Genomic DNA, 11,592 nt, shown 5'->3' with positions numbered 1-11,592 from the left:
ACTGCTGCTTCTTACAGTTGGAGGGTAAGAATTAATTGGATGCCTCACCATATCAACTACTACAGCAAGAAAAGCTTGACTATGGAGCACACTCTTGTGTACCAGGCAGAAACCTGCCTTCCCTGCACACAGCCTGTCACTCACTATGCTATCGGTGCAAACCTCACTTCATGATGAAAACTGCTCTCCATCAATAAACGGTGGCATATATAGCTCACAACAGCGTTTGGGAGAGAAATACACAAGTCATCTGCAAACAATTTAATGTGTGCATACATTTTATTGCAATACAGGTTACTCACATTCCACTCATGTCAGATGCAGTGCCTTTGAAAAGTTGTGTTTCAAGAGATTTAATACCATTAGGGCTGACAGATTATTCTGTACGCCAAAGTGTTAAAAAACAACCAAACAACCAAAAACAACAGAGTGCAAAGGGTAAGGCTTCAGCATCAAACGTAAAACTTTGGCATTTTTCTGCTTGCTCAAATATCTTTCGTATTATATCCTGAAATAGCGGGAAGGTTCGGGGTTGTTACTGAAAATACAGCGCAGAGCATCACAGCCTGTAACAAGTGTAATCCATGACAGCCCCACACACTCTCCGAGAAACTACTCAGCACCTCCGGGATCAAACACTGTTTTGGGAAGCGCGAATAAACACGGGGCACTGACCGAAGAAGGATATCAATGGACACTAACACCTTCCGGGAGCAGGAGGCGGGGCGCCTGACGGACCCCCCATGGCTCTCTCCCCTGCGACACCAGCGGTCCTCAGGGCCAGGTCGCGACACCGCTCCCAGCTCCGCAGCGGCAGAAGCTGACTGCAGACTGAAGGTAAATCGGGGCTACTCACACGTGGCGGGCACTTCTGGTCTCTTCACCTCACACAGGTACAGCAGGCGGTGCTCGCAGCGGGGCGGTGCTCGCAGCGGGGGATGCACACCGCCCCTGAGTGGGCGCGGACACGGCGGGCGCTGCCCCAAGGGTGAACGCGCCTGCCCCCGCGCGTGGCGCCTCAGCTCCCTCCGCCCACGCACGGGGCAGCTGGCGCGAGGAGGGGAGGGGCGGGGCGGGGCGGGGCGTGAGTAGCCGCCATCCCCCCTGCAGCGGCCCCGCCGCGCGGCGCAGGTGCGGAAGCAGCGCGAGGCTGCTCCTTTAAGGGCGGCCCCGCCCCCGGGACGGCAACCGCCCCTTGTCGCGCGCTGCGCCAGTAGGAGCCGGTGAGAGGGGAAGGCGGGAGAATGCGAACCCCTCGCAGGGTCGCCAGCCTCGCCTTATAAGGGCAGAGCGTCGCGCATGCGCGCAGCCCGGCGGCCAGGGGCGGGGGCTCCGAGTGGGGTTTAGCTTCGGCGGCGGCACCGCGGCGGGAAGGGGCGCTGGACCCCGTGGAACTGCTCCGGCGTGACCGGCACCGGCCAGGCCCGGCTTAGCGAGGCGCTTGCCCCTGGCCCCTCACCGCCTTCTCCCCCGTGGCGCCTCGGCACTGCTCGGTCCCCTGCGGGCTACAGGGGCGGTGGCAGGAGGGAGCGGAGCGGGGCCGTTGAGTGGACCCCGCGCCCGGTACGGGCGGCGCGGCGGCGGCGGCGGATGTGCTGCTGGCGTGGGGGATGATGCTGGCGGGGCCGCAGCTGGTGGCGGGGCCGGCGGTGCCGGGCGGAGAGCGGGCCCGGCTGCTCTCGCTCTATGTGCAGGACTACCTGGAGTGCGTGGAGTCGCTGCCGTTGGACATCCAGCGCAACGCCTCGCTACTGCGGGAAATGGACACGCAGTGCCAAGGTAGGCGCCGCCGCGGGACACGGTCTCAGCCACAGGGCACCGGGGAGGGGGAGGAAGAAGAGGAGGAGGGGGGCAGCCGTTGCACATGCGCCCGGTGCGGAGGGGCCGGAGCCGGGGCGGGCCCGGTGGAGGGGAGGTGGGAGCCGGGCTGGGCCCCCTGCCGGGGCCTGCGCCGGGCTGAGCTCGCTGCCGTGCCGGGCCGTTGGCCGGCCCAGAGAACGCGAAGAGCAGCGGCCCGGCCCTCCCAGAGGAGGGCGTCCCGCGGTGGCGGCCCCGCCCCAGGGGCGGTGTGAGCCGGTGGTACCTCGCCGCTTTGGCGCTAGGCCCGTCTGTAAACGGGGATCGGTCGCACTCCCCCCGCCGGTTGACGCGGTGATGGTGCTGCTGGAGGCAGGGCGCGGGAATCGGTTTTACGGCTCCGGAGGGGCCGTGGCCCCGTCCCGCGGTGAATTGCGGCTCTCCGGCCTGGCCCGCCGGGCGATGACCCGAGGTACTGAGGGCGAGCACCCGGCGGGGCTAAGAAGCTGGAAGTTACCCAGAACTTCAGCCAGCGGCGTGGCTGCTTCCGGCATGCCAGATCAGTGTCGGTTAAATCCGTTTCATCTCCCGTTCTTGGGCGACGCAGCTGCGGGGCCTTCTATTTCCCGGCCTAACCGTAATTTGGGATCCGTTGCCGAGGAGCATTGTTGCTTGAGCTGTGCAGCGGGGCCATCGGCGTGGACCCAGGGCACGAGTCGGGGGAATTCGGTCCTGTGGAGCAGAAGCCAGAGCCACATCTCCTGTGTTGCCTGGGAGGCTGTCCTCGGCATGGGAAGAGGGGACCGTTAAGGCCTTTCAGACATTGACTGGGTCACCTCAGACGACAGCTATTGTAAACGGATTCTTTCATTTATCGTTCTAAGTACCCAGGAAGATACATAAGAATAGGCTCTTGTAAGTTTCTTGTGTTTTTAAAGTCTGAAGGGCACAGACCTGTCTGCAGTTTTGAATTTTTAGTGAGGGTTGGGCTGCCTAGCAGGTTCCCTACCTGAGCTTTGGTATCTAGCCAGCACTCCAGGTCTGTCTTGAACGAATTAATTCTTATACTTAGACTATAGTTCCATTATGTATTCTAATATGATACTGAGCCAAAGCAGAAGCTTGTTCCTAGTTCTGTCAAAGCTTACAACTGTTTCAAAAAATAGCAACGCCCCCCCCCAACCCTAAACACTGGATAAAAATATCTCAGGCTCAAACCTGAAAGATGTAAAAGCAGTGTGGTAAAATTTGTGCCAGTTTAAAAGGTGGTGATAGTTCACACATGAGGGATGGAATGATTTCTGTGTTTGGAAAACAAATCCTTTCAGCTTTTATTAGCTCCACCAAACTTAATCAGATTGTCTGTAATGAACACTTGGCCTTGGTTTGGGTTGGGGTTTTCTTGTGTTTGTGTTTCAGGGTCTGGTGTTTTTTTGTTTTTTAACTGGGGCTTCATTGCTGTTTAGCTGGGTATGTGGATGCCTTCTCTGATGTTGAGGACAAGCAAGGAGTTTGGTGAACTTGCATTTCTGTCAGTCCAAAAGTTCTTTCCTCTCTTAACAGATGTTGATCCATTTTAAAGTGTGTGCAGCATTATCTTCACAGAATAATTAATGCAGGGTGACTGTTGTTCTCTGTCACAGTGTGAAAAAGCTGTTACTGCTTGTGAGCTCTTCTGGGCAGAGCATTCCCAATATGGAAAATCTCTGTAACTACACCTACACGTTTTGGCTTTTGATTTTTCTTTTTTCTTCCTCAAAAAAAAAAAAAAAAAAAAAAAGGCTGGGTGGGAGATAATGTGGCTGCTGAATACTGTACACTCTGGTTATGCCTTTCTAGCCCAACAGCATGCAAAATACCTTACTCTGCACTTTCCAGGAGCAGATAGTAAGGTTCTCCTGCACTCACACCATCAGGCTAACAGGCAAATGATGCAGCTGAAGGTGTCAGGGAGACAAAGCTAGTGGGTTTAGTGGTAGCTGGAATGTTAATACTGAGAAAAAATGGGCTGAGTTACTGGACAGGCAGAGTAGTTATTTTTGTTTTACCTTCATGAAAATACGTAACAGAACAAAATGCTGTTGGCTCCTATTGTCATACATTTCGAGCATTTATAGTAGAAACTGGCTGTTCACACTTAAGCTACTATTTCAAGGTGTCAGCAGGAAAAAAAAATCACTGTGAACAATGTGGGGATGGTATCTGTGGCTTCCATTTAGCACAAGCCTGAATCATTTCACAACTGTACAACATAGGCAAATTCTTCAAAAATGAAAGCCAGTTTGTGAAACGTGGGTCTTTAGGAAAAGACAGATTGCACTGCATATCTCCTTGCTTTAGAAGTAGATCGTTTAGTATCGTTTAAAAATTCCCTTGCCTGCTCAAATAGAAGCCTTAGGTAGTTTCTGAAGGAGCCAGTACTGTATATAACACTGTGCATCAGGTTTCACCATCGGTTCTACTGATCTATTTCCTTCCACATTAGCAATTTCCCAAGAACTAAATTTTACTAAAGATTCACAGCAACTCATACAGTTATTTTGTGTGACTTGCAAGAATAGCTTTGAAGTCAAGCTGTGAGCCATTCACTTCTAGTTGCTTGACAATATCCTGTGATGGACTAAACAGTAGGTCACCTAGTCTGAAAAGTTCAGCCTCAATTTAAAATGCAGCTTGCTGTAATTTGGCTTGGTTATAAGAAAAGTGTTTTGAGTGATTTAAGTTGATTTAAACCCTGATTGTAAATTTAGTATTATGTAACTTAAGTTATCATACTTGTTTTATAACTAAGCTTAATTTAAAGCGTAATGCCAAACCCTTGGATGAATAAGAAGAGGAAAGTGGAGGACCTGGATATCCTAATTCTGAAGTGTTATATATTATGATATCAAATGATTATATGAATTCTAGGTTTCTTCCTGTGATGTAGTAAGCTATTGCTTTGCTTTATAAGCCCGGGTTTTGGAACTGCTGTGGTAAGGGCTCTCAACAGAAATTCCTGCTTTTTCAGATGGAGGCAAGTTCTGGACTATCCACACTGGCAGCTATAGTCCCCTTTCTTGGGTTATCCTTTCTTTTTCCTGTGGCTAAAATAAGCTCGCTTTTTTCTTAGAGTTTGAGAATTTCCTTTTGCAGCAGATTGTGATCTTAAGCACTGATTGGATGACCATGTGCAACAACAAAATACCTGATCTAGCCCACTAGAGTACACTATAATTAAAACTTTATTTCTAACTGATGAGAAACAGTACAAATTTCTGTGTTTTCTTGAGTATGTTCCATCTTGTGTAATTATTCCTATTATTTTTATTTTGCAGAAGCACTAAAAGAAATAGATGATGTCTATGAAAAATACAAGTCAGAAAATGATCCTGTTCAGAAGAAACGCTTGCAGCAGCATCTCCAGCGTGCATTAATCAATAGCCAAGAACTTGGAGATGAAAAAATTCAGATAGTTACTCAGATGCTAGAACTGGTAGAGAATAGAGCTCGGCAAATGGAAACACACTCTCACTGTTTCCAAGATCTGTCTGAGAATGAAAAGCCTGTAGAAAAGGCAAAGATGGAGTCCTGCCAGCCAGAGAGATCTTCACGTAGACCTCGTCGCCAGCGAACCAGTGAAAGCCGTGATCTGTGCCATATAGCAAATGGCATCGATGACTGCGATGATCAGCCCCCTAAAGAAAAAAGATCTAAATCTTCCAAGAAGAAAAAACGCTCCAAAGCCAAACAAGAAAGAGAGGTTTCACCTGTAGAATTTGCAATTGATCCCAATGAACCAACTTACTGCTTATGCAACCAAGTGTCTTACGGCGAAATGATAGGATGCGATAATGAACAGTGTCCTATCGAGTGGTTCCACTTCTCGTGTGTTGGACTCACCTACAAGCCAAAGGGCAAATGGTACTGCCCCAAGTGCAGAGGAGACAATGAGAAAACAATGGACAAATGTACTGACAAATCCAAGAAGGATAGAAGATCGAGGTAGTGAAAGCAATTCATGTTTTAAAGAGTTGCTCCTTTTATAGTAAAATGTTTAATTTTCAGAGAACGCTGTTTTAGGAAATGCATAAGACTATGCAATAATTTTTAATCTATAATATTAATGGAGTATTAAAAGCTGTTATACCTTCTGTGATCTTAACTTTCTGCACTGAATAACCAAATAATTGAAACAGGGTGGCTTCAGACTTTCACAGAAGACATTGCAAGCATATGGCACTTGGTTTCAATTTAAACCCCATTAGTCTTTAAAAGAACCTTGTGAATCTTGAAATAATGGGGTTGGGAAAGATACTGAAGAACTTTTCATGTCATGGAAAGGCATTGAAAGGCTTCACTTAACTGCTAGAACCTTAACAACTGAATTTGTTCTTTACCCCATGTCTTAAGTTATAATTTTTTTGTGTTAATGTCACACATTTGGAGTTAGGTTTTTTGAATTCAGCTGTAATTGTAAAAGTCTTCCAAGCTACAAGCAGACCTCTTCAGTGACTTTCATATAACCAGTATGTTATTTCAAGGAAGAAAGTACCACTAACTTAAGCTTTTTCTAATTATTGTTTTTTTCTTTTTGCCCTTTTTTTTGTCATTATTAAACTTTTGTCTTTGTGACTTTACACTTTGGAGTCAGTTTTTGGATATGGTAGAATTATGGTGTATATGTAGTTTTGGAAATTCTTGGTAGGTTTTGTTTTGAGTCCTGTCTAGCATCCTGATGTCATTGTTATTAAGATGGTCTCTCTAATGCCAAAACTATTTTCCTGATTGTTTGTTTTGTCACTGCCTATATAAGCCTTGAAAGGAAGGGGATATTGACATCTCAGGGAGCAGAAATCACAAAGGTTATGAAATCTTCATCATAATCTCTGAGAGCTGAGACATGACTGGTGTTCCCTGGGATGTAAATTTTGCTTTTCCTGAAGTGGTATTCACATATGTGTGTGGCTTTAGGTGCAGCACCACAGTTCTTAGATTTGGGCAAGTATCTAAAAAAAAGCCTGAAGTCAGAAGTTTTGATAGATAATAAAAAACATAGGTATGACTGGCACAGAGCCAGCAGACAAATCCCAGCAGGCTTCTTACAGCCTATGTAAGAGTCTTACCCTGAAGTGTGCTAGTAGTGTCCAGTGCCACTTGGGTCGTAGTTAAAAGTGAACTTCCTCACCCCCACACCTTAGAGGAAGTGGAAAAAATATGAAAATAGCTGTTCCTGCTTCTTTGCAATGGAAGATGATAATAGAGAAGTGAAGGGTGTACCAAAGCTTGCACCTAGGGTCCTGCTCAGCAGTGTTCTCAAGGCTTCTTGTGGGTTTGGCAAGGCAGAGAGAGTAGCTCTGCAGGGCTGGGTGCAAGGGTTAGCTAGAGGTGGGCTGCAGGTGCTGAGAAGTCCTCATAGATCTCTGCTCTTTGCTGCTAAAATCAACCTTGATGGCAAAATGAAGAAGCAACATCATCTCTAGCCAAGCCTGGTTGAAAAGTGGTTGTGTTGAGAGCAGCTGAGAAAGCAGATGAGCAAAAGCAAGCCATAATGGGTGAAGGTCATCAAAACTCCCTCCTGCATCTCCACTAGAGGGCTGCGATAGCTGGGGTTGGAGGGCTGGGTGAGCTGCGCTTGGCATAAAGTAAGCCTCTGTGCTGTTGGGCCAGATGGTATGAATCAATGTGCAGGACTCTAAATATTACAAGCTATGTAAAATACTGAGCCTGTTTCCACAGTTATGATCTGATTCCTTAACAGGATTTAGCATTTGCAAGTAACACTAGTTAACATATGGCAGGGGAGCATAAAGTCAGTGTTTTGAATTTTTGCTCTGAAATTATAGGTTTATGAAGTGTGCTAGTTCTACTGGGGAGACCTATACCATGGTAAACTGACGTATGAGAAGCAACCACCAGCAGGGTAGGAAAGAAGGTAAAGCTTATCTCAAGGCTTTATCTTGGTTTCCAGGCCTAGAGGCTAATCTGAGGTAGCAAAGATAGGCTTCTGGAGGGGTCTGGATCACAGCTACTGATGCAGAATCATCAGGCCAGCTGCTGGAGACAAGTGTTGTAAGTTGTCCTCTCCACATTTTACTCCTTTTTCTTTTGGTTATGGCTTAATGATTCTGAAATTTCCTTCTTGGGAAGACTAGGCGGAAGCCTTGGGCTGGGGATTTTATCAACAGCTAATGCCTACCCAAAATGGTGATTCTCCCTAGTGTTAAAATACAAGCATTACTTAAGTAAATGCTGAAGTTGCGGAACAAAACGTAAGTGGAATAGTAACTATTAACATTATACTAATTTATCTTGAAACGTTTTGCTTGAATTTCTACTGGGTAAATCATGAGTACTTTCTTCCAAGGCAGAGGAGAAAGCTGGGAGCCTTATATAATTGTTCATCTGGAATAATTGCTAAAGTAGGAAGTGTACGTTGCTCTGTTACAGAAAGAAAATTTTAGATTCTGAAAGTGGTCCAGATAAATCTTTCTAATGCAGGGATGCTTCTTTTATGCTAGTGTCTCTTCTAGTAGAGAATACAAATTCTCAAGCTTCCCAGTGAAGATATTGCTGGGGGAACAGCACTTGCCTAATGCATGACATTGCTCAAAAGCAGGAATAATTCAGTTCATAAGCAGATAGCAATGTGTCTCAAGTATGCATGGATGTACTTAAAATAACGTCTTTTAAGTACTCTGGCTATTTTGTTGTTAAAAAGTTACATGCGAAAAGATGTGATGTTATCTGGCATTTAGCAGATTTTGTGGTTTTTCATCTGTTTTCATAAAAGGTCAATGGTAATTGCTGAAGAAGCACTTAAGATGCTAATATGAAATTTGAAAGGTAAGTAGAGAACACTTATGGTCCTTCTTAATGTTTAGCTCCTTTTCTGAAAGGCTGAACATCACTAGTGAAGTGAAAATGAAAAGTAAACACTTAAGCCAGTTTATCTTTGAGATGTGTATTGACTGTCATGAAGTCTAGCTTGCAAAAACAAAAATCTGGGCAACATACACTTCTGAAGTTGACAGTAGTATATGTAGCTACAGAGTAAACTGCTTTTTGTACAAATTAATGCTACATCCTAATTTGCTGTAGGTTACATCTTGTTTTCTTGAAGCTCACAAAAACATGGTGCACTTCTAAGTTCTTGATTTTTGCCTTTCAGTTTTGAAGTAATGCAAGTTCATCAGCAACAAAAGGCCATCTTGCTGTCTCCAGCAGCAACTGTATTCATTTTAATTCTTTTTGGACTCTGGAATTCTGGCAGGCCTGGAATAATACAGGTTTCCTCCAGTTGCTGTGTATGACTTTATTGTGTAAACTGCCTGAATCCAAATACAGTTAATTACCAGCCATGATAGGGACATATTCTTTAAGGGTAGTCTTCTGTGTGCTGTTACATGTTCATACCTGTTGATGGCTGAAAAGCACGATAATGATACCTCCATATTTAAACTACCTTAAACTGAATTTCACTAATCTACACATCCAGAAGTGATAATGTGGTACTGTCAAGTCTTGGAACAGATACAGAATGGTGGTAAGTGGAATGCCCTATTCTTCCCAAAATTTAAGGGTTTTCCATTTTTTATGTCCTTGTGGAGCTGAAGTGGGCCTTTGTAAGCAAGATGCCTTTTCCCAGCTTTGAAGACTTTGTTTAAAAGTCTCTAACTTCAGCTTGACAGAAACTACTATAGTTAATCTGAATTCACATGTAAAAATGAGCACTTGGGCATTTCTGTGGCTTGTACTATTTCTGACTGCAACCGATCTGGTTTTTAAAAGTCTTAATTTAATCTGGGTTTTTTATTGTTTAAACTCTTTTAGGCTGAATTGTACTCTGCTTGGTCTCCCCTAAAACCCAAGCAGTCTACTGGGACAAAACTTCAGCGATTGATACACCAGCTATTTAAGGGCTTGGAGTTCTTTCTCCCTCTTATCTGCATGCATACTTCTTTTATTAGGAGGTCTCACCTCAGTAACTCTGCAGATCTTTGGCATTGGTACCTGAGACTGAAAAAATACCTCAGGTTTCATGTAAAAGCCCAACTTGCTTTAAATGCTGCAATCTGATTTAGACCTTTTTTTTCCCCCCATACATATCTGAATCTAACAGAGCAATGGTAAAAACGCCTCAAATCATCAAGATATGTTATCACGTCAGGAAATAGTCTGAATTTCTTTTGCTGTTTATTTCAAAGCTAGTACTATTGTGGTAGCTGTTGCTTGCTGAAGCCTGCTTTAAAGTCAAATGACAGATGTGTTAGTGCTGAAAGCCTATCAGTGAGTCTCAGTAAAGAAATGTATCATGAGCAATGAGAAAGTAGCTTCTTTATGCTACAGCTTAGAGGTAGTGTATCTTGCTTTGTCAGGACTAGCAACCCTGGCTAGTTCTGCACTTGAGGCAAGCCAAGTATGGTTTGGCCTGTGGAATGCCGCAAGTTGTTGGGAAGGTCTGCACTAGACCAGTCAGATGAGGTTAGGTAAAGATGGCACTTGCTATTTTGTGAGAGTTTCCTATAGGAGCCTAATTCACAAACTGTTAAAAACATTGAACAGAGATGTCTGTCTCCTGCAATTCAGAGTAAAACATCTGTTCTTGAAGATACTCACTACTTAACCTACTCACCTCACCTATCAAAAGTTCTTTTGGGCTACTTTAAGCAGTTTGCTTGTACATCATGGCTCTGAATCTCATTCAGAATGCATAGCTTTTCCTTGAGCACAGCAACAATTACATTTCTGAATAGTTGTCTTTAAGAGATCCAAGATGCTCCTTGTGTCTTTCATTGGGCAGTTTTCTTCAGGTTCTTCCTGGCTGACACTGCTAGCATAAACTTTTTCAAAAGAGTAATTTTTCAGTGGAATGGGCATTTGGGTTTGCATCTGATCCTCTCAAGATGACAAGCAGGGCTGTCACTCAAACACACAAAAACTGCTTTTCTATCCAGTGCTAGTTAGGTAAGACAATTTGCTATCAGTGTAAAACCAGACGTTACTGTGCAACTGTTCAAGTCCCACAGACTTACATATCCTAGAAGGAAGATGTTTATATTTTACTATAGAAGGGACCTGAAAGGTCATTTAGTTCCAGCCCCCCCCCCCCCCTTCCCCCCAGCCATGGGCAGGGACACGTTCCAGGTAGCTCAAAGCCCCATCCAGCCTGGCCTTGAGCATGCCATGAAAGAGTTGAAAAAGTTTGAAATCCCCTCTTGTGCCATTTTTCTGATTGCCCTGCAGGTTTTGGAATAGCTCAAGAATTAATGTATTCACAATACAGCTGGCCAGTGAACAGTCCAATTTGTGACAATTCTGGCAAATTTTTTAATTAAATGAAGCTGATATTTTTGTCTTGGAATGTAAGACTCTTCTTAAGATTAAGCTCATTGCATTTGACTCATTTCTAATTTTTGGTTGAGGTAGGGTAAGAGTTCTAAAAGCTTGTTTTGACAAATTCTGCATTTTTCCCCATGTATTTCTGCATTCTTTTGGTTTATGTGGTAGGGCAAGTTCAGTTTTAAGCAAGTCAGCAATGTTTCAATTGCAAGCATTAAACTGGACTGCATCGCTGTTCTGCTGCAACTGTGTTCCAGCAGAATGTTACAGACTGTAGCACAGCCTGTTTCATACTTTCCAGAGATCCACTTCATGCCTTGCATGCTGTTTTTTTTCCTTGCATGTACATCAGGGAAGTTGTAAGTAGCGTACACACAGATTCAAACTGTAATTGCTTCTGTTCCAAAGGCCTGTTTTTCAGTGTGGGGATTGGTGCTTCATGGGCATACATCAAATAAAATCCTCCCCAAAGTT

At 44.9% G+C, this 11,592-nt stretch overlaps 1 protein-coding gene across 1 annotated transcript; it reads left to right on the top strand.

Moving 5' to 3' along the window:
* The first annotated feature begins 1,284 nt into the window (after positions 1-1,284).
* Positions 1,285-6,416, top strand: ING2 (inhibitor of growth family member 2). Its single transcript, XM_061372062.1, is given in 3 exon segments — positions 1,285-1,609; positions 1,612-1,779; positions 5,115-6,416. Coding segments are annotated over 3 exon segments (1,149 nt in total). The 5' UTR covers positions 1,285-1,299; the 3' UTR covers positions 5,786-6,416.
* The last annotated feature ends 5,176 nt before the right edge of the window (positions 6,417-11,592 follow it).

The sequence above is a fragment of the Neopsephotus bourkii genome, unplaced genomic scaffold, assembly GCF_033783945.1.
Source record: "Neopsephotus bourkii isolate Nb327-2 ecotype Australia unplaced genomic scaffold, CSIRO-AGI_Nbou_v1 NB_168, whole genome shotgun sequence".
Classification (NCBI taxonomy): Eukaryota; Metazoa; Chordata; class Aves; order Psittaciformes; family Psittacidae; genus Neopsephotus; species Neopsephotus bourkii.
Note: the sequence above shows the minus strand (reverse complement) of the source record. Positions and strands in the feature narration are given on the sequence as shown.